This window comes from Penicillium maclennaniae, assembly GCF_028827695.1.
Source record: "Penicillium maclennaniae strain IBT 15551 chromosome Unknown utg000004l:1.0-3007600.0:1.0-3009580.0, whole genome shotgun sequence".
NCBI classification, from domain to species: domain Eukaryota; kingdom Fungi; phylum Ascomycota; class Eurotiomycetes; order Eurotiales; family Aspergillaceae; genus Penicillium; species Penicillium maclennaniae.
In genome coordinates this window covers 1,101,304-1,125,800 of record NW_026623216.1, presented here as the reverse complement: position 1 = coordinate 1,125,800, position 24,497 = coordinate 1,101,304, and the positions used below count along the sequence as shown (strand labels likewise).

General features: G+C 48.6%; 8 protein-coding genes across 8 annotated transcripts; 4 read left to right on the top strand and 4 right to left on the bottom strand.

Moving 5' to 3' along the window:
• Positions 1–59: 59 nt before the first annotated feature.
• hxkB (putative hexokinase) lies at positions 60–1,597 on the bottom strand (the record flags this gene model as incomplete). The annotated part of the gene is made up of 2 exons (XM_056966267.1): positions 60–1,367; positions 1,424–1,597. 2 exons carry the CDS (start codon positions 1,595–1,597, stop codon positions 60–62), a joined length of 1,482 nt encoding a protein of 493 aa, XP_056823048.1.
• Positions 1,598–2,502: 905 nt separating this feature from the next.
• Positions 2,503–6,513, top strand: N7477_004603 (GAS2 domain protein; the record flags this gene model as incomplete). The annotated part of the gene is made up of 1 exon (XM_056966266.1): positions 2,503–6,513. One exon carries the CDS (start codon positions 2,503–2,505, stop codon positions 6,511–6,513), a length of 4,011 nt encoding a protein of 1,336 aa, XP_056823047.1.
• A 340-nt stretch (positions 6,514–6,853) lies between these two features.
• Positions 6,854–7,541, bottom strand: N7477_004602 (cupin domain-containing protein; the record flags this gene model as incomplete). Its single annotated transcript, XM_056966265.1, has 2 exons — positions 6,854–7,086; positions 7,148–7,541. 2 exons carry the CDS (start codon positions 7,539–7,541, stop codon positions 6,854–6,856), a joined length of 627 nt encoding a protein of 208 aa, XP_056823046.1.
• Positions 7,542–9,120: 1,579 nt separating this feature from the next.
• Positions 9,121–10,178, top strand: N7477_004601 (aldo/keto reductase; the record flags this gene model as incomplete). Its single annotated transcript, XM_056966264.1, is given in 3 exon segments — positions 9,121–9,445; positions 9,461–9,582; positions 9,648–10,178. 3 exon segments carry the CDS (start codon positions 9,121–9,123, stop codon positions 10,176–10,178), a joined length of 978 nt encoding a protein of 325 aa, XP_056823045.1.
• Positions 10,179–13,284: 3,106 nt separating this feature from the next.
• Positions 13,285–15,932, bottom strand: N7477_004600 (GTPase-activating protein GYP7; the record flags this gene model as incomplete). Its single annotated transcript, XM_056966263.1, has 4 exons — positions 13,285–13,622; positions 13,671–13,989; positions 14,039–15,727; positions 15,780–15,932. The coding sequence occupies 4 exons, from the start codon at positions 15,930–15,932 to the stop codon at positions 13,285–13,287; spliced, it is 2,499 nt and encodes an 832-aa protein (XP_056823044.1).
• A 936-nt stretch (positions 15,933–16,868) lies between these two features.
• On the top strand, positions 16,869–18,064 carry N7477_004599 (aromatic ring-hydroxylating oxygenase subunit alpha; the record flags this gene model as incomplete). Its single annotated transcript, XM_056966262.1, has 7 exons — positions 16,869–16,955; positions 17,013–17,165; positions 17,220–17,401; positions 17,453–17,648; positions 17,699–17,812; positions 17,888–17,993; positions 18,051–18,064. The coding sequence occupies 7 exons, from the start codon at positions 16,869–16,871 to the stop codon at positions 18,062–18,064; spliced, it is 852 nt and encodes a 283-aa protein (XP_056823043.1).
• A 625-nt stretch (positions 18,065–18,689) lies between these two features.
• Positions 18,690–20,195, top strand: N7477_004598 (putative iron-sulfur cluster-binding protein; the record flags this gene model as incomplete). Its single annotated transcript, XM_056966261.1, has 5 exons — positions 18,690–18,899; positions 19,003–19,119; positions 19,174–19,534; positions 19,585–20,076; positions 20,128–20,195. 5 exons carry the CDS (start codon positions 18,690–18,692, stop codon positions 20,193–20,195), a joined length of 1,248 nt encoding a protein of 415 aa, XP_056823042.1.
• A 496-nt stretch (positions 20,196–20,691) lies between these two features.
• Positions 20,692–21,605, bottom strand: N7477_004597 (uncharacterized protein; the record flags this gene model as incomplete). The annotated part of the gene is made up of 2 exons (XM_056966260.1): positions 20,692–21,508; positions 21,571–21,605. The coding sequence occupies 2 exons, from the start codon at positions 21,603–21,605 to the stop codon at positions 20,692–20,694; spliced, it is 852 nt and encodes a 283-aa protein (XP_056823041.1).
• Between the last annotated feature and the right edge of the window lie 2,892 nt (positions 21,606–24,497).

The window sequence follows — 24,497 nt, the reverse complement described above, 5'->3', positions numbered from 1 at the left end:
GACACGTCCGAGCCTCAACTCTTCATCTACACTTTTTATATATCTTTCACGTTCTGCCATCAATCGTCCTTTTTCTTGCTTAGGTGCCCCTTCATATCTCTATCAAGAACCAGAGCTGCCGCTAGAGCAGCTCCCACACTTGACCCATCCTCCGAGGGATTCAACACAATTAGGTCCAGCTCGCGAGATGGCCAGTCGAAGATGTCCCGCAGCCCCTGCGCAGCTCGCTGCTTAAACCCGCTATACTTGTTGAAGACCGAGCCATCCACGCCGACATGACATTTCTTGATGCCCTTCTTCTTGCAAATTGCCGCGATCCCGCACGCGTACAGACGCGCTGCGCGTGTCGCGATCAGACCGATGAGGTACCGACAAACTTTAAGCTCTATCAGCAGGGGGCTCAAACTTAGACTACTCTCGAACTCATCTCTCATGTCTTCCAGATCCTCTGAAAGATCCAGCTCGGCGATGGATAGAAATGTAGCATCAAGTGCGTTTTCGCATCGCAGACGCGTGATGTCTTGGCCTTTGAAGAGCCTATTTTCCTCGTGCAAGTTGACCATGATCAGTCGTAGCATTTCTCCGACGTAAAGACCTGCGACCATTTTCTCATAGCGCTGGGTTCCGGGTCGTAAGGACTCGCGATCGAGTTGGTGGTCCCATGGAGTCAAGGGTAATACAACGGAATCGTTGTCGAATGCACCGTATTCGGTGTTGATGATTACCTGCGCGTCTTTGGGAAGGTTCAGATGCTTCAACTTGGGGATCAGTCGACATTCTTCCATGTATGCTGCGTTGCATCCGGTACTGAAAACGCAGCCGACTTTGACTTGCGGATCACCGTAGTGCGAGGCGATGAGTGTGCCGGTCGTGTCGTTGATCAGGGCGACGATCTCGACTGGAACTTTCTGGATGAATGAGTTGTGGAGCTTTCCTCTATCATTCAGAACATATACCTTTCTATCAACCGCAGCTTTCAATTGTGCCACTACATCCTCGCCCTCCGCACCGGACACACTGAAGCTCTTCGTCCATTGCTGGAGGACCCCAGTTGAAATGGACCTCTGGTCCACTGGGAAGGAGAATGTGAAGGCCAAGGGTAACTTTTGGTTCTTCTGGCCACCGCTGTCGTGATCATTGAGAAAGTCCTGCACACGATCCGCAACCCAACTCCACAGCTCATCGGCCGTGCCTGTTTTGATTTCTTCTGGTAGTTGGTACTTCTTTTGAAATACATCAGAGTCTCTCTTCGTTGATGACAAGTGGACAGCGCAGACGCGGAGATTAGTGCCGCCCATATCTATTGTCAGAAATCTTCCCTTTTCGTTACCGGTGGGATAGCCCATAACCCAAGTGATGTTCATCGGCTTGGCCATTTTGCGTTACTAACATCTTCCTTGGGGGTCCTTGGACTCCGACGTACGATATTACCACCCTCTACCGTAAGCCCCTTTTCGAGCTCCTTAATGAAATGATGGGTGATCTCCTTCAGCTTGGGTGGTTCGAGCGTAAACCAGTCCTCATATTCCTTCAGGTCGCAGGCGATATGATCTGCAACCCCTTCCAGCATTTCGGGGCGGTTTGGGAAACTCGACATGATTCTTTGGAGAATGCTGACTATGAGGTGCTAATTGACAGGATTCGGTGGATCTTGCGATGTGGAACGTTTTGCAGATGCCTTGAAATGTGTAGATTTGCCCCGAGGACGCCATTGTGACGGTAGTATGACAATCCTGGAGCTTGACCACCATGTTGTGGGAGCCTCTTTCGAGCTCGAGACTAACCTCCGAGACGAGAAGGCTGCTATTCCGTGCACTGACGCTGTCAAGTCCTCGCGGTAGAGCCATTACCTACGGGTACACCGTGCGTGTTTCGGATGTAGTGAATAGGCCCGCTTTACCCAAACGACAGCTCGCAAGAATGAGTCCCAAACTAGCTATCCCTGTATTGGTATATATTTGAAGACTATTCAAAAAAAAACTAATCAAGGGCAAAATGGTAATAATTGTCGACATCTCCCAGACCTCCAAAAACAAATAGCGTCGCGGATCGGCGGAAGCAAATGGTCCACTTTAACCGTGCCCCCTTTTGACTCCACCTGTAATGAACCTCGATCAGCATTTATTTTTATTCCCCGGTTAATCGCCACGGAGCTAGGAGCTTGGAGGGTTTTTTTTTCTTCTTTTATTTTTCTTCAACTTCCTCGTTATCGAACGACTCGTCCAACCTCCCCATCCTCGAATTCTCACCTGTCTCACTTGCCGCCCACCTCGTGTTTTCACGCGTTGAGCTTCATTTAGGAGAGCCAGATCCCTTGGTCACAGCATTGGCTCCTGAAAACTGAGAAATCGGTTGGAAGGCGTCTCAGCATGCAGGCTCGACAGTGCTACCGTCCGCCTGCAGCCCCGTTCCGACCTCCGCAATTCATGTGCCACTGCGAACCATCCCAAGCTCTCTCTGTGTCTCCGTGAAGCTTGACTTGGACCACGACTATCAGTCGGCATGGCTACCAGTCGAAAAAGCCCTTTTCGTCCCTCGATTCGCCTCTCTCCCGTGCACTCCCGCGATAACTCCCGCTCGACTTCCCCTGAACGAAACCCGGGTTCATCATACTCCAAAATCGACCCTCTGCTCAGCAACCTCTCTCCCGAGTCAACATTGCAAGCCCTTACCTCAACCGAAGCCATCCCCTCGAGTGAATCGTTCTCCCTTGACAGCCTATCACAGAGTATCTCCCAGGTCTCACCCGCCGAACGGGCATTGGGCATTCGTGCTGCCATAGCTGCCCAGGACTTGAAAATTTGGTATAAGGAGGTCCAGTCGTGGACATGGCCGACACACAACGAAGCGAAAGATGGAAAGGGATTCGTCCCGCCGACACAACCGTACGTCGCGGGTGCAGCTTCCGTCCCGAGCTTACTGCTGCCCCCTGGTAGCGGTGAGGTCGAGTACTATGGGAGTCTGCCAGCGGATGTGGTCGAGAAATATGAAAAAAGGATTGAGGAGATACGCGATGGAATGGACAATTTAAATGTGGAGGAATTGAAGGAACACGTTCTCAATGCCCACATTCCATCCCGGTCTCGCCCTTCCTCCTCCACTAGCACTGTGTCTGTGCCACCGCCGCTCAGCTATGTACAGCTAAGCGACTTCACAGCCGTCGTCACCGCTACAATTCTCCGTGCACTTCCGTTTTTGTCAAGGTTGAGCGCTCTCCTCAGCACCTGGGACGTTCGACTTCTTGTTCTGCGCCAGGTCCCGGGCCTTCTACGAGAACTCAAAATCATTCGATCAGCTCTCGACTCCTCTTTTGACGCATTGCGCATCTCCAGTTCCCCCAAACCCAGCGACCATCTTTTTTCCAGGTCTTGTCTACGCGAAGAACATGTCAAACTCGAGTCTGCGGTTGTTTCTGTAGGCAGGCGGATGGACCGTGTCTTGGATGTGTTGGAAGGCCGCCAGGATTCTTTGCCTGAGAGTTGGATTGACGATTTGGAGAAAGTTGAGTCGGATTTTGCGGAGTGGGTAGTCGAAGCGGAGAAATATCAGCTTCGTGCGGATTGGTTACGTGCGAAAGAAGAAGCCAAAGCTGCTGCTGCGGCTGCGGCTTGCGAGGCAAGTAAGGCTCAGCTGGAGCAGACCTCGCAAGAGTCGATGCTGGACTTAGCTCAAGCTGGGACTGTGACAGAAACTTCATGCATTCAACAGCCTGCCTACACGGAGACTATTGAAGAAGAACCTCAGCCTGAAGTGGGGGCACCTGCGGTCTCAAATGCCGAGCAGCGTCAACCAAACGTCAAGGATTCTACACCAAGTTCGATGGGGGACCAAACTCTACCTACCCTGTCTAGACTGCAAATCATTTCAAATGTTCCTAGAGCCTTCGAGAAATCAGGCGTGAATGACGCCGAACAAGGATCTGCAAGTCGATCTAATGTCGTTATTGCCGAAGATCTGGAAACACCAACACAGGCCAGCTTCTTCGCCAGAACTTCCATTATCCCTTCAATGGGAACTCCACAGCTATCGCCATCTCGGATACCACTGCCAGGAACACCAGACATCAAGGACAAAGAAAACATCCCTCCTGAACTCGTGGAACCACCGGCTTCATCATCCCCAGCTCGAGGGGTGTCCAAAGCCGTCGCTTTAAAAGAGCACGATGTTGATGAAGACCCCTTCGTTCAAAGGCCTACTTCCTCCGGTACTATTGAGGTGAACGTCAACCCAATTGAGTTCCCCAAATCTAGCCCCAAGACAAAATATCATCCTACCAGCTATGATGGAGCCTCCGATAGCCGCGATGAAGAGCTTGAAGGGGATATGAATGCCCTCGATGTACTCTATTCACCAGATCCATCACACGCCAAGAATTCTTCAGCTTGCTCAACTGACTCGATGGCCAAGCTGGTCAGCGAGAAGCCCGAATATCAAGTGTCATTCCATGCTCCGAAGGAGATGATTGCGTCGGAACCAAGGACGCTGCCTGTTGAGGCTTGCAAGAACCCTGGGCTTTTTGCGCAGCATCAGTTCATTCAGTCGGAAAATTTAAAGCCTGCCACCTCCGATAGAGAGCCTGTCAATGTCAAGTCTCAACCAACAGGGAAGAGTACGTCACAGCAACCAAGCTCTGCCCGGAAGCCGCTACAAAGCCCCATCAAGCTTGGAAAGATCCGGCCAGGAAAACTCCATCTCGACAAGAAATCTCAAATACCGCGTCCTCGTCGACCCTCTACCGGGTCTGTGGGCTCTCTGCTCTCCGACAACTCCTCTTTGACCTCCAGCACCGATGCCCCTGAGCCTCAAACTGGGTCGTCGGGAGACCACTTGACCCCTTCTCGCCCTGATTTCCCGACATCCCAGACCACTAAGTCACATGGTGCTCGTTTATTGCGGAAGGATCGCCTCCTTCACCTGGAGAATCGAAAAAGCTCTTCTCACTCCTCATTTCAGCCAAACCGTTCCGTCAGCCTTCCTCTGGAGCGCTTCATCAACGAGGAACTCGCTTTCGAGTTGGTGACTGGAGAGGCGCCAGACATGGTCCAGCTTGAGTCGACCGCTAAGGACCCAGTTTCTGCCAAATTTCCTCCCAACGGGCCGTCTACGCCAAGAACCCAAGTGCCTCTTCGTTCCTCCGGTCGTCGTCCCGCTCTCAGCCGGGGTCGATCAGCGTCTGATTTAAAGGCTAGTACACAAAAGGCAAGGACTATCACCCCCGATTTGAAACCGTATGGCCAGAATACCGCCCAAAGAGCCGTACAGCATCAAGAGCAGCCAAAATCTGCTCGACTACTCAAGCGTTTGACTGCTCATCCCAGTCTGGAGAGCCTCGGTGTGAGAAAGCACGAACTGTCATACGTCGAGGAAGACGATTCGGAGATGACGGATATTGGCTCTCGTGCCTCATCGCCAAATAGGCTCTCTGGAAAACCGAGGGATCGTCTTGACGAAAAGATCAACTCCATCCTAAACACTATTCCTGGTCGTATCCACCTTGTGGATCCCAACAACGAGGCAGATACATCTTCCTCGTCCTCTTCCATGGACCGAAAGATGCGAGAGCGGTGTCTGTCAGAGTCTCCACATGGACCATCATCTCGCAGTATGACACCTGCTCCGGGTCTTACCCTTATGTCCGCTTCCAGGAGGCGCTCTTCCTACGCTCACAAGACCGAGGATAGCTGCGTCAAGCTGTATCATCTCCATCATGGAGGACAGTCAGCACCTACCAGGCTATTTGTTCGCACTGTAGGTGAAGAGGGCAAGCGAGTCATGGTCCGTGTCGGCGGTGGCTGGGCTGATCTTGGAGAATACCTCCGCGAGTATGTCATCCACCACGGCCGCCGCAAGGTTGCAGAGACACCTCGAGTAGAGGTTCAAGGCTTCGCACCTCGCACGTCACCAGGCTATTCTCCCAGCAATACGCTCCAGCCCGGGGCGCCCACCCATATTAAGTCCGGTCGAGCTACCCCCTCGCGGCCTCCTTCTGCTCTTAGCGCCCGCCCGCCCTCTTCACTTACCGTCCGTAAAGCCCGACGAAGTTCCAATGCATCTGATTTATCGACAATGGCTCCTCGCTCGGTGACAACGGGGGCTTTGAGCTCTTTTACCTCGCCACCCACAGCAGCCGTGGGCAACCGACGGCTTTCTATGTCATCTGGCTACTCGGTCGGAGATCTCCACGCACACTCCCCAGCAAACACTACCTCTGGCCACTCCGACTCACAGGCCACGCCTCTGGGTCTAGCAGGCCCCAAGCCTCGCTCGCGACAAATTTCGATGAGCCCCGAGGGCGAAGCTTGGGTTGAAGATGTTCTTCAGCAAACCCGGCGCTCTAGCTCCGTCAATCCCCCACCCTTTTCACTGAACATGGCACCAGAAAATGGTGTACCTGAAGCGCAAGATGCGCATGACCATGTGCATTCTCTCCCAAAAATCCGCAGTTTCGGTGACATCGGCTCAGCCGGTACAAGCCGACGTATCGTCCTGAAAGGACTCAACGGTCGCCGATAAACGATAGACCTTCTATTTCTCGGTTCTTACATGGATTTTTTTTTCGATTCTTCAATGCCCGAGCCCGGATGAACACTTGTTCCACATCGAACTCGATGCATTTTGATCAGCTTTGCGTCATTGTCTCAAATTTCTTGCTATTTATTTCTCTTCATTTGCATCAGCGCGGCGAACCTGAGACTGGATCTGTGTCACTTGAATTGTTTATCTTGGTTTTGGCGCACTGATATCCCGATATCCCGATATCCTTTGATTTTCAATTTTGCATTCAATACATACTCTCAGGCCTTGCTCGATACTCCCCTCGAGATTGGTTCACTTTCGGACATTTGCTTTTCTCTCAAGTAGATCGTGGCTTGTAATACTCCGGGTACGACTCTTTGTACCCCAAAACATACTTTCCCAGAATCAAACCGCCGAAGAAATTCAAGAGCACGCCTAATGGTCTAGCGACGACTAAGGGCCCAGGCAAAGCAAGTACTACACCACCGAAATAATTAAACAGAAGTACTTGCGGGAAACTCCGGTCCACCCCAGCCTTCCGACAATCATCACGATAGGACTGCACATTCCCTATAATCCCATTACGAATGTAAACATGCATCAAACCGGGCTGGAGGAAGAAATGACTCACGGAAGAAAGCCTCATCTCCTACCGCCCTCGGCTCTAGCACAAACTCCACAACCAATCGTTTCGTCAAACTCGCATTACAGAACGTATGGATCGCGCGTGGAGGGATCGTCATCGACTCGCCAGCAGATTTGATACTTTTCGCTCCATCACACGTAAATTCCGCTGATCCTTCTAGGACATGGAATGTTTCGGACTGGAACCGATGCCAATGTAGCGGTGGCTTGAGAGCGATGTTTTGGGTTCTAGCGCTTGAGGCTGGTGGCCAGCGATTTATTACTAGGTAGCGGTCGGTTGGAGGCTTGAACTCGATTGATGAGAGACCGGAGTCAAATTTTATTGGATTCAGGTGAGCAGTGGTCGTTCGAGGGACTCTTTTGGCGAGAAAGGAGAGCATTCTGGAGTGGAATGCCTAGATGATTATCGTGGTTTGAGATCACGATAGTCTCGGAGTCTGGGGAAGTTCGATGTTCCTGTTCCAGAGTAGGGCGGTGGGGCCAAAGGTCCGGGGGTACTTTTCCTCCCTAGGGATCCATCTATATTTGAAGAATTACTTCGAGAAACGCTTAGTTTAGTTTGGTCAATAAATAAGAATCTTGGCTTTCCGAGCCTAAGTTACACAGGTTCTTGCCTTGAATGGCTTCGTCTACGATTTGGTCTCTGCGGCCGACCGTGCTCATTCTAGTCATTGGCGCGGAGTAAGGTAAGCAACGAGATGTACATATTGGAATGCGTTCCAACTGATACTGATCAGCAACTAAAAGAGAGCGTAATGATTGAAGCACAACCTCAATGACCAAGCAAAGCTACTGGAGGGTAGCACATGTCCATTAAAACCTTCAAGAGTTCGGAAATGTAACAAGGCTGGCGTTGCCCTAACGCAGCTGTAAACCTTTTTGCATATAGATCGGGCTCCCGCACAACTCAGCTCTGAGCCAATATATTCGACGCAGGCCCCTTGACTTTGCGCAAGAATCAAGCTTATAGCATTTATGAAGCTAGTAAATATGTTCAATGCAAGTTTCACTATCCATGCCTATGCGACCCAAGGATGGACAATATGGCGAACCCCTTAGTCTATTGGCAGCCTATATGAATATTTTATATGGTTGGCTGAAGCCGAACACAAGGCGAGACATAAGGGTCGGGGACTACTGCGGTGCCATTGTAGATGACGCATCCATGGCCCACCTCTAAAACGAGTTCCCGGAGTACCGAGTGGGGCACTTTGGTGATCAGTCGCACCAAGATCTCAACCTACGGGTACAGGAGCCGGATATAAACCACAGGGGGCAACGAGGAATATCATAGACGATCAGACTACCCGGTATTGAAGTAGATGGCGCTTTTCCATTAATTGCGTTCAAGCGACCCATGGTCCACTTTACGCAACTGTCAGCAATTAGCGTGAGTGTAACCTTATTCCCAAACGGGGCGACTTCTCGAATTTCTCTTGCATAGTAATAATTCACGGTCCATCATATGCGGCCGTCAGCAATAAGCCTACTTTGCACTTGAGCGAAGGGACTAAGAGGTGTCTAGAACCAGAGAAATCCCGCCTGCAGTCTCCCGAGTCGATCACAGGTGCGCGTGAAACTGATAGGCCGTGAGTTAATACCGGAAACGGTTCGATTAGATAGAGCTAATCCGATCTTGCCGGATCATGATCATATGGGCACAACTGAGGTAATTTTGCCTGTCATCAATTAGCGCTGCCAGACATTCCTTTGTAACTAGTGGCAAAATGGACGCTCGACATTGTATAAAGATCGACAGACGCGTCACTACATCGAAGCTTTACCCTCATCACAGATCACTTGAAAACTGCCCATTCTCTGCCTTTTAGCATACAAAGCGTCATGGAGTACATCAGGTAAGTCCAACTTCCTTCTGCGCACGTTGTTCGACCTAACAAGAAAACCCTCTCAGACTTGGGAACTCGGGCGTTAAGGTCTCACAAAATTGTGCTTGGTTGTATGACATACGGTGATCTCAACTGGCAGCCGTGGATCACTAAAGAAACCGATGCACTTCCTCTGATCAAGCACGCTTATGACCGGGGTATCAACACATGGGATGTTGCCGACACTTATTCCAATGGAAAATCCGAGGAGATCCTCGGATCGGCATTGAAAGAGTACGATATCCCAAGATCCAAGGTCGTGATCATGTCCAAATGCTTTCACGAAGTGGATGAATCGCGAGGTCCTTTGAACGCCGCCGAGTTTGGCATCAACGACGGCGTCAGAGTGAATAGAGTCGGACTTTCACGAAAACACATTCTCGATGCAGTCAAGCGAAGTGTGGAATGACTAGGCACCTATATCGACGTCTTGCAAATCCACCGTCTTGACCGGGAGACTCCTATGGAAGAAATCATGCGAGCATTGAACGATGTGATTGAAAGTGGAAAAGTTCGCTATATCGGCGCCAGTTCTGTAAGTTCTTTTCTTATCACGAAATGTTATCTAGGATTTGTTGACGGATCCTAACTGGGAGACAGATGGCTGCATGGGAATTCCAGATGCTCCAGAATATCGTCGAGAAGAATGGCTGGCATAAGTTTATCTCTATGCAAGGGTTCTATAACCTGTTGTACAGAGAGGAAGAGCGCGAAATGTTCCCCTACTGCCGTGCTACTGGCGTAGGCCTCCTTCCGTGGTCGCCCCTCGCAGCCGGCGTGTTGGCTCATTCGTGGACGGATCACTCGGACAAACGTGAGCAGCAGGATGTCTTCCTCAAGGCTCTCTTCAGAAGCCAAGAGGACAAGTCTGCGGAGGAAATCGTCTCCCGTGTCGGTCAAGTTGCCGAAAAGAAGGGGATCAGCATGGCTCATGTGGCTACAGCATGGGTGCTCGCTCAGAAAGGCGCCGCACCAATTCTAGGCTTGGACTCCATCGATCGGATTGATCAGGCCGTCGAAGCATCAATGTTGAGCCGACAGATGAGGAAATTTCATTCCTGGAAGAGCCATATCTCCCCAAACAAGCAATTGCCTTTAAAGCACGGGTGTACATGTGCAGTCAGAACTTAATTACCTACAATCGAGGACGCCACTCAAGATTGAAAGTTACAAGTGGCCAATGCCCCCTTCTCGAGGGATTGAAATTTTTCAAACGTTAAATAAAATTCAGTTTGAGAGCAATTGCAAAGAATGAGGTGTTCAAGTGGATGTCTTTCAAGTCTTTCATGGACTCGAGCTAAATAACATAACCCGTACCGCAGGAGAATTTACGCAATCACCTTACTACTGACACCTAAGAAACCTGGAGAATCCTCGATGCGCTTGTTATTCGAGCATCGGTCAATAATGACTGTTTTGTCCTATGAGAAAAAATTTTGCTTTTCGTTTTCACCATGCGTGGCATGCGAAATTTGTAAAGCTACTGGGGAAGTGCTGCTGCAAAGTCCCATCATAAACTGCATCCTTTGGGTATGAGGTTATGGATTCGCGCTAATTGCTGACAGCTGCAGATGGTGGACCATGGAACTCGGTACCGCAGTCTATTTAGCTACTTCCGTGGTTAGCCAGTGGGGCACAGTGCCATTTATTTTGGGATGTTTCCGATGCTCATCTCCGTCTATCAGGTGAAGTGAGGCTGCTTTTCGGATCTTGAACAGCGAGTCATTTCCATACAATGAATGCAGTAACTAAGCAAAAGTTGCAGCACCCCAGACTGACCATCACTCACTACATAATATTCTGCCTGCCCGTAAACCCGAGGTCCTTTAGCCCGTCAATCTAATAGGGTGTGCCCCATGAAAACCATGGCTCTCAATAGTAGCTCTCACATAACGCGGCGGAGTCCTAGGTAGGTGCTCCAGGTTTCTTACTTCTCTCCCTCCGACTAAGCCATCTGAGCTATGTTAATTGTTACTACCGTCGATGGGCGGTGAAAGCGGTGTTCGAGTTGGGATGCGTTGCTTAGTCAGTGAAGTGCTTGATTCGCTATCTCTGGATTCCATTCGTGAGACTCTCACTAATATGTCACCAGATTCATCGCTGTATTTTCCACAATATGATACCTATCTGTTGATCTTATGACTTGATATGCCACTTGTATGAATCAGTCAGCTATCAGCCGGCCCTCGCACAGCCGACAAATGAGTCATGAAGAAGCCATGGTTTATCCCCTTTGCCTCTGAATGAGATAAGAGGCCAGTATAAAACACAGGCTGATACATGTGGCTATGAAGTGCATTTTTATTGTTATCCCACTATACATTAAATGATTCAAGGAAACATGATCGTATTCATTGTACACTAGCGAACAACACCACTGGCTTCGTAAGCACAATCTCGTTATCAAAGTAGAATTTGGTGAAGCCTGAGAGATTCCAAGAGCCGAGGATAGTTAGCGAAGACAACTGGCTTCACTTGACAAGAAGAAAGGTTTAATACAAGCCCATTTAAACCGGCGGAAATTGCATGTCCCTCGGCAACCTCCACATACTTCTTACAACAACCTGCCGGTTGATCCTTATTTGTGTGGAAGTCATCACCCGCAGTGATTTACCACACGAATATACCAGCTGGGAATGGGCAGCCAAGTAATTATGACGATCCCACGCCCTTTGTGTTCTCAATCGGAGGACAAACTCTGACCCGTCATGTTTATGAAGCACAAAACAAGTCCCGCAAGCATATTGAGTTGGTAAATCTCTCTCAAGTCGGCGAAGGAATAAGAAATTATCGCGGTAGTCGCTGGGTAGTAGGACGTCTGGTCTTAGACGATAGTGTCTATGCTCTCTTCGTTGTTGCATACATTTGTGTTGGCGTTGCATACTTCCTCTGGGATATTGGAGACACTCTCTGGATTCACAAATACGTTCTCTTTGGCGTCTCAAGCTTGCGAAAAGGTAGCGAGTGCAAAGTGAGAAGCAAAGTATATCATTTTCAGATAGGTAGTCGGATATTGAAAGGATGAGCTCGACGGGAAGGCTTTGAGGTGTGTGGCCCGATTTTACAAGAATTGGTTTCTCGCAAGCCCTATTAAGGATGGGCTTAGCTGACTTTGAAATATCGTCTTTCGTGATAGTCATAATCAGAGCTTCGATGAGTTTTTGACAGAGTCTCAGGGCAAGATTTGGGATGGTCCAGAAACTGCAATCAGTCCTGAGAATAGGTCCAAAGCGAGAGGTGAGAAGTTGACTGGGGATGTAAGTTGAGGAGTTAAGAAAGAGTGAAGAAGGTATAGTTAACGAAATGCCCTTCCAAGTTTGGAGTAGGACTATTTTGTCACACTACCGACCTTAATCGGGAACCAGCTAAGCCCGAAATAGAGGGACGACTGGACAACCACCATTTCACGATTTCACCTTCCTCGACGCTCCAGCGGAAACACGGCATAACCTGGCTGACCTCAGTAAAGGGCCATCTGCCCATATCTCAGAATAACCAGGTTTCTCATCAAAGCCTGACGTGCATAATACAGGACCCAGACTCGAGTGACCTAGGAACCCCTTCAAGGTATCTGATAAATTCATCTTCCGAGTGAGTGATATCAAAGCTGACCATTGCGTACATGTTTATGGCCAAGAGTCCAAGTGCTCCGAATCAATCGTTCATTCCACGCCAATATAGACCAGAACGAAAATTTTCGCCTGCAGGATCCTCGTGCCGCACGCTACATCTTCTACATCCTTCACATTGACTGTCGCCCCAACATCAATCTAGACGAACAAAACAGGCGGAAAGTTACTCACAAGGCTGCCATCCAGATATCTCGCTCGAATCATGTGGTCCAGCAGACAAAAACAAATATCAGGACATGTGTGACTCAAGTGACTATTCTCTCCGCACAGTGCAAAGGACAAGGTGCTTTGAGAAAGACGGGTATTGCCATTCTGAAATCGGATGTTCTCAACGGCGACGACAAGCAAACTGGCTCCGGAACCCACAGGTTACCTGGCCTAATAGAAAATGCCATACCGGGTGCTTTAAGATGAAATTGCGATGCAAGTAAATTTCTTAGCCTGACCCATATCAATCCCGCCCTGGCTGGACCCACAAAGAGCAGGGTAAATGAGTGAATCTTATACATAAGTAAATCATAAAGTCATGAATCAACGAGTGCCATGGTAGCAAAACCGACATATTCTTCTCCTGGTGATAAATCCTCGGGGCCAATGACGTGAAGCTAAGATGCCCGTTGTCCTTTCCAAGGGATATCCTTACGGAGCAATTCGCGTAGCTCGGGGGATATGACCTTTGGTTTGTCCTTTTCTATTGCCTGTTGTAATGTTGAAGGGGCTACGCTGCTGCTCGACCCCACTGTTAGACGCTGTGGTGATTTCCCTTTGCCCGCAAGATTGGAGTCTGGACTGCTGGTTCCTGGTCGGCGCTGGTGAGCAGTTGGAGCGGCGGGGAAATTGTCCTTTTTGTCGATTGCTTGGACGGCACGCTCGAAGCGGTGGAACAGTGACTCAGCGCGAGTCAGAAGGGGCACGAGATCCATGGTATTAGAGAGCTCGTTGACTGGAGCGGGTCAGCATGAGGAAGACTTCGAGTGAGGTGTCAACTAACTGTATTTCAACACTTCATCAAAGTGCTTGAGGTGATCCATGATCACCTCCCGATGCTTCTCAAGAATGGCCAGGGCAATGAAGAGATGGAAGCTGCTGGAGAAATAGTCTGTCCAGAGGGTCTCCCATAGACGTAATGTATCACTCCAGTCAAACTCTCGCTTGTACCAGACCAGCAGCATGCGGAAGAAGAAAAAGAAATTCGTGCTGTCCGCAGACTGCAGATGGAGGTACAGTTGAGGATCCATCAGCTGCACAAGTTGGTCAAGCGCCAGCAATTGAGAACGCATTCCAGACTGGTCCCTGAGGAAGTTCCGTTCCTGGGCCTTGTTAGACACCGAGTATTTGTTAGGGGAAGTATCCACTGACCATGCGGTCCATAAAGCCCACGAATGCCCAAAAGGCGACAGCGTCATCCTGCATCACAGCATAAAGCGGAGCTAAGAGATCGCTCATTCCCTGCACATAGCCGAGATCCGGATTGTACTCGTTGTAGGTAAGGAGCATGTCTTTCATCTGCTCTAGATGCACGTTGGTGCCCACATCGGCGAATGGTGAGTCGGGATCAGGATGAGGAATATCCTCTCCAGCGAAAAGAGGAATGGTGCGATCGGTACGGTGAACGTCCTTCTCTGGGGGGATGTTAGCGGCTAGAAGGGCGTCCAAATAGGTACAATAGTCCTGACCTATGCGATTGCGCTGTTCTTTCCAATGATCATATTCATCCGTAGTCGAGTTACCCTCGACCATGCGCTCCCACCATCCAGACTTCAATCGGATGTACTCGTCGCGTTTGGAATTCATAATCGCTTGGCGTTCTTCATGGCTGCTGTCCCATGGATACACGCCAAGAAGGAAGAGCCAAGCTTCTTTCCGGGCCCCATCGTTCGGGTCAAGGCCACCATGGAAGATGCGCTCTTTCACTTCTTCGGCTGTGACATGCAATCTTCCGGAGGTGGGGTCAAAGAAACCTTTCCACTCTGGAAGAGTAAGAATCTTGCGTCGCTCTTGTAGGGCCAGGTTTCCAGTTTCGAGCTCAAGGATCTCGAAGTCCCCAACAGAGCTATTCTCAGACTCCAATACATCCTGAGCAGTCCAGATGCGCTGTTGCCGCTCTCTCTCGCTCTGCTCAGCAATGCTCATAGCCCACCTAGCAAGGTAAAGCCGGGCACTATCGAATTCATCCTGTAATGTCTGAATCTCTGGATTCTGAATCAACCGTCGCACTTGCTGGGGAATGCCCGGATTGGAAGCAATGTCATTGGCTGTTCGCCGTGTAAAGGTTGTAATCTTGCTCAGGGATTCCAGTACTTTCCAACGTGTCTCCTTGAGAGTCTTCATGAAGGGATCCATGGTCGCATCTCGCTGTGGGACTCCACTAGGGCCGGCGGATGGAACTTCGGGCTGTGCCTTGGACACTGACCCATCAGCAGGCATGGTCGCCCGTCCAAATGATAGCTGATCTTCCGCAGAAGGGTTGATCAAATACACATTCCGGTCGACGGACGAGCGCTCAACTTCCACGTATCTCCGCAACCACCGAAGAACTTCGTCGCCTCCCCAGAATAGACCTCCCTCGCTATCAAAGGGGTCGAATGTATCCTTGACTCGCTTTTTCTTTTGAAGTATTGTCGACTCGCACTCGCTGTCGTGGAAGAACAGTGCAGGGAAGCTGTCACCCGAGCGTGTATTGATGACAACACTACCAAACCACCACCCCAGACTCGGCGGTCGCACGAGGAGAGAGTAGATCTCGGATACTGGAACAGCGAAGGAGTACAGCCCGATCGGATCTCTGTGGGTAGTTGTCGTTGGAAGAGGGGGCACGAGGTATCGCTGACGGGGTGGGGAATCACCGTCAGCAAGATCTACCTGGACGTATGTGCTATATGCGTCCCCTAAAGAAGACTCCGGGACCCATGCGAGAAGGTATGAGGCTGAATCGTTGCATTCTGAGGACGCGGCTGTGGTGGGGTTTGGTGGGGCAGGCTTTTGCTGGAGGAGGGCGATGAAGCCAGGAATATTGTCTTTAGCAGATGGCGAAGGGTGAACATACACCTAGATCGACATGTCAGCTTGTCAGTCACTGAAATTCAGGTGGCACGCATACCTTGCTTTTGGAGTAGAGCAGCTTCACGCCTTTGCCGGTGCTGGCGTGGGCGATGGTGTTGTACTCATCCTCGTCGTCATCGCTCATATCATAGAAGGATGCTGTCGGCGATGGAGGTGAGGGTGGCGGCGTGTACTGAACTGGACCCGCCATGATGTGATGTGAAGGTGAAGAAAGGCGTTGGAGATGAAGACGTAATGATCCCCGATAAGATAAGGATCCCCGCCTGCTCAGCTCTGTCTTCGTCCTTCGTTGGCTTATTTGTGGTTCTTCTTCTCGTCTTTGGGATGACTCTGCTTCGTTTCAAATTCCCTTGGTGGTTTATTTCTGTTAGCAGGACAGTTGTTCAAATTTTTCTTTCATGGCACTCCTGCCACGTCCCAGGGCCGCAGCTCCAGGCAACAGCAAATCCCACTCTGAATGAATAGCTTCACACTTTAAGCATACTCTACACATTAGCACGAGCGGTGAAGCTGTCTGCATTGTATATGCATTTCTTGTTTCGGTGTTTCCTGTGAGAAATCATCTGCAGTGATCAGCTGCTCCTTCCCGACGCCATGTCCAAAGACTTGATCATTTACAGCCATAGATAGCCACAATGAAGCAATAACTATCGAGAATATGCCCTGGCACGGAATTTATGGGTTAATCTCCGAATCGATGAGAACGTGACGTTTCTCAGATTCCTCTAAGTCGTGCCGAAGTCATGCTTGGAACTAGGATCCGCAAGGTATCATTTGCCCTGGAACACACGCGCTATGATCTACCAGGCCCAGCCGTAAGAACATTTCGGTGAGAAACAAGTTTCCCTTGAAGAAGAGGCATTGAGTCTGGATCATTGGGGTGGACTTACGCAACCAGCGGGTGCACATTGTGCCCCGCGGGATATGATAACTACTTCAGGAAACGATAAACCGCACTCCTTCGGATGACAAGCTTCGGCCCCTGTACCAATAGAAAAGGTAATCAGCCCTTCCTCACGAGCCATACAGTGAGAACTGCGCCTATAAGTTTCTACGTTCATCGCGCTGGGAAAGCGATATTTCAAATCCACAATTTACTATACTCGGACTACATTTGACGGCGATCATGACTGAACTCAGACGTACCCTACCTGCCTCATGGTACACCAACGAGTCGCTCTATCAGATGGAGCGAAGGGCGATTTTCAATAAGGTATGCAGAAAGCACAATGTATAAGATCGGAAAGACTAACATTGAAGGGATTGTAAGTCTTGGTATCTGCTTGGTCCGGTCACCAAGTTCCAGACTGTGGGCGAGCATTATGAGTATGAACATGCGCAGCAACCCATATATGTTGTTCGTACTTCCGGTGATACTTTGAATCCAACAGCCGAAGAGCTGAAGGTGTTCCACTCAGAGACGGTACGCGATGGCAATGGATCTTCTGTGACTTACTCTGATGTAAATGAATGACAGAGCAAGGAACTGCGTAGCCATCTTACCCCAACTGGTCTACTGTTCTCAACCATTTCCGATGAAGCTCCCAGCTTCCACGAGTTTTTCCCTGATATTGAGGAGCTACTTGCAAAAGTGGACTTCACCAAATTGCCTTACAGGCACAGTATCAAATATGAAGGCCGTTTCAACTGGAAGACCATGTATGATTATCGGAGAAGTTCTTTTATTAAGCCCTCTGACTTTCATTTTAGGGTCGATGGGTACCAAGAGTGTCTGCACTGTCAGTACACTCATCCATCATTTTCCATATATTATCCGCCTACTTTCTATACCGTGAAGAACTCCCATAATTTCAGTCAGCACATCGCCGATCCCAAGAAGCCGGATGACGGACTCTTTCTTTACACCTTCCCGAATTCTACGATCAATGTGTACGGAGGCGGAATGGTAAGGTACTCGCGACCCCGATTTCTTACGCTTGAATAACAGTGATCTAGTCTTCTTTTCGAGTGTGTCCGACATCTGATCCCAACGTGACTCGCATGGAGTTTGACTACTACCACTTGGAGTCGGGCGAGAAATTTGACGAGTACTACAAGTTTGTGCGGCAGGTAAGCTCTTTATGGAACGTAATCTTTTAATCTCAATTATGGATCTGACCGCAATACTCATTTTCAACGGCACAGGTCGCGCACGAGGACTTCGAGCTCTGTGAGAAAGCCCAGTTTAATCTCTCACAGGGTGTCTACCACGAGGGCATCTTGAATCCCGAGAAGGAAACAGGTGTCTCTTGTGAGTTTATACTCCCAACCCTCTCAAACAGAAAACTAAATATTCCCAGATTACCAGCAACGAGTATTTGACATGGTCTGCGAACAACACAGAGTGGATTGTGCAGCCAAGGAGGACGCCCAGAAAGAATCGCAAGAACGAGCTGCGCCAGAGATGGTTCCGATTGAAGCGTAATACCAATTTAGTCATGGTCGCATTGCATAGGCGTGCGGCTCCTCCGATCATCAGGTCGACCCTGACCTGATGACCTGAGGAGCTACATATTCCATTGCATCGTTGCTGTTACTGTATCTCAAATCGTTTCTCGGATCGCGTCTCGGATCTGGATCAGAAATCGGATGAAAGTTACCCTCAATCATCAATGTGGAGTAAATCAGTATCATCAGTACAGAATAAGGAACAAGGATGTGGCATGATAAGCTCAGCGGCCAGTCATCGTGGCCCGATATCCAAGGCGTGACTGGAGGTGGGTAGCACATGGTAGTCCCGCACCCTGGAAATTCTAACTCGATCGGGAAATAACGTGCAAAGAGGGGCGTGTATCTTTGGGTCAATGCGATATGCTTCCTGAAGTAAATAATGTGGGGTCTTCTGACGCAACTTGGGCCTCCATAGGCGTAGTATAACTATGGAAGTGGCCTGCGAGAAGAGGGTAAATAATTTGATTATTATTGGCATTTCGATTGTCACCTCGAGATGGAATTTATCAATGCTTATTTCCTCTCGTCACCGGCCTCGGTCTTTGTGGCTGTAGTGACTTTTGCGTTCCTCGCGGTTCAGGCCTGGCCACGGAAGCAGACCGATAAGATCAGGATCAGTTATCCGTCTACCAGAGACGAAAAGGCTTCGGATATTACGGTTTCTAAAGAGCCAGAGATTCCTGAGGGGTGGTGGTCCAAACGAGAAGTATTCGAACTTGAGCGACGAGCTCTCTTCAGCAAAGCAAGAAACCCTTTTTCTTTTTTAGAATCGCCGATCTTTGTCGTTTTGTCATCTAACTGGATTGCAGTCCTGGTTGTACCTTGTACACATTAGTCAGTTCTCCAAGGCAGGCGCCTATCAATCCTTTGACATCGCTGGATTCCCGGTGTTTTTGATTCGCGGCAAGGACAGCAAGATTCGCGCGGTAAGCTAGATTCTAATCCATGGCAGTTAAGACAAGGCTGACATTCATTCTCAGTTTCATAATGTTTGTCGGCACCGTGCGTATACCATAACCCGGAAAGAGACTGGTAATTCCACGGTTCTCGGTTGCCGTTATCATGGCTGGAGCTATGATACCACGGGACGATTGGTGAAAGCCCCGCAGTTTGATGACATTCCTGGATTTGATAAGTCTGAGAACAGCCTGTTTGAGATTCACACGCATACTACTGAAAGTGGTCATGTGTTTGTGAATCTTACTGCTACAGATCCGGACCCTTTTGATAAGCCTGCTCATCTAGCATTGGAGGAATTCAGTCGCACTGCTAGAGCCGGAGTAACTTCTAAATTTATCATTGGGCAGACACTGTCCGGACATTTTAACTGGAAACTTGCAGGTTTGTTGAGTACAGAGAGAATTCTGAAAATGATCCTAACTCGTGATTAGCAAGCGGACGTCAATTCAATGCCATTCTCCATCAATTAGAACAGCGCGTCTCTGAGGCAATGCTACCTTCTTTGGCAACAACACTCATCAGAATGATCACACAAAAGAACAAGCAAGCAGACTCCTCCTTCTTCCCAAATTCATTCTTCTACTCATTCGAGAGTTCGGATCTTTGGCTTTCAGTGACCTTCCTCCCGTCATCTGAGACAACTACTCAAGTCCGCTATGACCTCTTTAGCTCATCATCTGAGGTCAATACTAAGGGAAATGACTTGGCCAATGTCATTGAAGACGTAATGGAGAATCTCGTTCAATGTATTCAAGCTGAGTATCGGACCATGAGCGATGGACCGGTCGAAAGCTCGCAGTCTACTGGACGGATTCTACGAACGATCCAGGAACATTCGAAGATTGAGAGAATGAAAGGTGGACAGATCCTTCCCGCTATGCATAAGCCAAAGGGAAGCATGCTTTTCCAGCAAGCTGAGCAATGTAAGTCCTCCTTCAAATCTTCTGCAATGATGTAAATTAACGGGATACCAGTATGCAAGGAGATTGAATGCTCAGGTCCAGGCTCTAATGGATCTTCTTCGGGCGGTCTGGATTGGTAATTACCTCTGACGGGGTCACTTAATTATAGTCTCCATGCATATCATTAGACAAACAAGAAGGGGAGGGGGGGCTCGGTAAGCAGACGTTGCAGTTCATGATGGATGGAACGCAGTCATTATGGCAAGGGATTCTGGAGATTTGTTCCAATCAATTGTACTGATCATTTGAAGGCATATTTTGTTTCCAGAATTATTCCTGATCTGTGCAACTTATATACCCCCAACACACAATCCCATGATGCTTATAGGTTGGACGAAAAAGATGCAGTTCTACATATTCAACTCCCAAAGATAAATAGCCTCAAGTGAAAGCGCGTGTCAAGGTCGTCTGGGGCATCTTATCGATAGTATGGCATGCCCCGCCAAGTGACTGACTAGTCAAATCTCGTGTTCGACTGATCTTCATGGCTGATAACGATCACAAATTTGACAAAGCTTGGCGATCAACTCTATGAAATGTATCACCCACTTGGGAACTCCATTCAACGAATGCTCATCACTTTCCTAGCCAGCCTTCATACTGCGCAATCGCAAACCCGGACATAAGAATCAAAGCTCGGTTATCCTCAGTCTGGATGTCAGCCATCTTCGACCCCACCCCATCAAAGAAAATAATCCCGTCCCGATTCATCACGGCGACAGGACTTCCAGCCTCAAGCGGTTCGACGAATGAGCCAAATTCGCTGACCCGGCAAATTCGAGTATCGCGATTCACAGCAAATGGCAAGTCTTTTTGGAGATCTTTCGAAAGATTTCCAGTGCTCTGGAACTGCCATATCAAAGTTCTCGATGAGACATTTTGATTTTGGCTATCATCTTCGCGCTCAAATTGATAGTGCTCGCTGTCAATTTCAATCCATCTCCATCGCTCGCCATTTGGCAAGAACACATATCCTCGGTGGCAGTTACACACACTACAACCAAGCCAGGGAGGTGGGTCGACGTCGATACCGGCCACTAAGGCATTTGTGCTGAAGGATATCGTATCTGTATCGCTAGTCTTCAAAGCCTCCATGTCCTCTTCGTATTCTGTCACGATGAAGTCGTTCTTGATTTTGAGCTTGACAGGGTCAGGCCCCAGTTGTGTAAGGGAAGTACCAAAATATCCAGGACGCCATATATTGAAGATTGGGAAGACGGAGCTTTTATTCCAGCAGGTAGATTGGTTGATTTGAAAAGACAGCTTCGGCTGGAAAGAGATAAGTGGTAGACATGAATGGTCATTCGCGATCGCACGGCCCCTTGGTTGACTGATCGCATAGTATTCAGCGCATCGGGTCTTTGGTGGTGCTGAAGAATGACCGATTTCGGTGCTGGAAGCACAAGTTAGCCTGTTGGTACATATTGACTAGGCGGTGAAATGGGGTAGCTCTACCCAGAACTCTTTTTCTCGTCAGTGGTGCTAGGCATTGTTCTTAAGAAAATAACGATGTTGGCAAGGGATTTGGAATTTCAATTATGTCCGAAACCCACCAGAGAACGGCAAGTACTTATATGACAGCATCTCTTTTGGGTAGTCTGAAGGCTAAAGAACACATAGACCTTACCACGGAGCCGCAGGGTCTCGTGATGTGAGACCAGATCGATGACATGGACCTAAGCTTTTCCCTAGGCACCAGTTTCATGGTCTTGGGGTCCAATGGAATCTTCAGATCCAGCCGTCGGCAATTTGGGCTCGAAGGGGTTGGAGCTAGTCCTCAAACAAAGCCTTCTATTATTAGAGATGCGGTCATAGCGTACGAAGACAGAGCATTTCGAGAATAGCGTGTCACGGTTTCAAGTCGTTTCATAGGAATTGTTTTACAAACACGTCTTGGTGAACTATCGAATCGCGGTGACTTGAGACCACATTGCATCTTTCACTTCGGTTCGATTTGACCTTTTTGGAGAGACTTCAGATTCCGCCTTCCGGAAAAGTCTCAAATTTATCGCTGAACAAGCCTCTCCATCTTCTGTCACTCGCGTCGTGAAGCTATGCATCTAAAATGCTAATTATCAAATGTGGACCATATCTCTACGGGACAACTCCGTCAGCCGCATCCGCCCCACCGATCTTGTCCTTTCGCCCAACTCCAGTCTCACTCCACCTCATTTCTTCTCTTCACAATAAGTGAACATCCTCCGAGAGAATGACCGGGGAGACTAGCTCACATTGTGCATTCGGCCAGTCCATAATGTCTATTTCCAGATGATGTTAACCCGCCTAGCCTTCAGTTTCTCCCCGTGAAACAGATCAGGTGGACAAATACCTGTATACAACAGTCACGGCTGATAAATGGTCAGTCTAGCTTCATTGTTATTGAGACGTGTGGCCCCTCTCCTCTATCTAAAGAGAGCAAAATACGACGCGAGAAGGGCAATCGGCGGTTGCTACGACCTATGAGTCGAAGCAAGTCTTTGAGGATCACCTAGCCTATGAGAACTAAAACCACGAGTCCACGAGTCCACGAGTCCACGAGTCCACGAGTCCACGAGTCCACGAGTTGTTGTGAGTCATCTTGATTCGTGCACAACCGCTGTTTGCCCTCATGTCGACCAGAATGCAGCACACAGCTTAGACACAGCCGCCGAGGGGCTTGGATCAATACTGCACGGTCGCAAAAGAGTTACCACTCACTGAGACCAGTATCCTTGAACACCTTCAGACTATGCCCAATTTCCGGTTATAGTCTGGATTGGAAGTAATAATTCGTGCAGCCGTGCTCACTAGTGAAGCAACTTTCGGCGCTTTGATTCAGGTCCTAAATAGCGGCCGCTAGAAACAACTAAAGATTGATTTCTTGTGGAATATCATGTTAATGTGGCATGTTCGCCAAAACTAATCCCAAGAATCCGAAAATGTAAGTAGAAGTTAATCAGGAGTGAGGGCTATGGAACAGTAGAACTTCATATTACATAGTGTCACCTGAAAGGAGGGTAAGAAGGGAAGGAGAGGGGACAAAAAAGCGATAGATGGAAGCTATGAAAGACGAACCGACGAAGCAACTGCAATATAGCTAGAAAGCCAAGAGAACAAGGCGGTAAGGCTAAACAGCAATTTTAGTTAACAAAGCTTCCCGCTATACCGTCGTGGTGCGAGGTTAATGCGAAACTTGTGCTTGACAATGTCTCATGCACAAGTCAGATTCTAAATTTTCGGTGCAGCTCTAGATCGCACCATTGCTAGGAATGGATAGCTGAGACCTTCCCAGAAAAAATGAGGCGTGTAGCTCATCAGGTCATCAGGTCGACCCCTGACCTGATGACCTGATGAGGTCAATTTGGTTATGCCCAGTAATTACCAGTAATTACTGGTAGTTTACACCGTAAATTGAAAATTTTGAAACTCCCACTTTTGTCATGTGATCACGAAAAGCTCATCAGGTCGAAATTGGACCCACTTTTTTGACCTGATGAGCTTTTTGAGTCACTACCAGTAGTGACTAGATAAATGGATATTTTCATAATTTATCAAAAATGTGAGTGACCTGATGACCTGATGACCTATTACTGGGCATGACTGGTAGTGAGAGGATGGAAGCAGACATAGCCTGGAAATCTCGGTACTATCTTAAAGCTACTAGTTTAGATTGAAATTTTGAAATCTATCTTTTATCGTGTGTACCCTATTCTGAATAATATATATCTCAACATCAATGTTTCTAAATCTAGTTGTAACATAATTGGTAAAAGTTTCATTCTAGATTCTTCTTATCACTTATAAGGATAATGGGTAGTCACTGGTAACTCCTGGTGGCGACTAGTGTATCAGACTACTAATAATTACCTAAAGGATAAATATAGGGCTAGTAAGGGGGTAAGAATCTTAAATATATTGAGAAGGGAAGTAGGTATAACTGGTGGAAATATATAATAAAGTGAAAGTAGTTACTTAAAGCTCCTTGTATTGCTAGGTTCTTTCTACAGAGAACTAGTTCCGCTAAGTAGAATTGGCTTCATCTTCTGCGAGATCGGAAAAATTCCTTTGCAACATGACCTAGCTCACTTCTTGTCTGGCTTAACCTCTCATCGATCATACCCATAAAGGTGTCTAGATCATCGTCCTCTGGGGTAGCTAGTGACTGGTGATCACTAGGTGCCAATGGTAAGCTACCCTGGGAATGAGCTTGAAGGGTCACTGTATCGCTAGTAGAAGCCTGTGAAACTGATCTTGACTGGTAGTCACTAGGCACTAGTGTTGAGCTAGCCTGGCGTGATTGTAAAGGCGAAGGAAGAGGCGGTGAGCTAGACCAAGTCTGTGGACTTGACTGGTGAGTCCCCAAATCGATCTCATATGGTAGAGAGTGATCGTTACTAGTAATA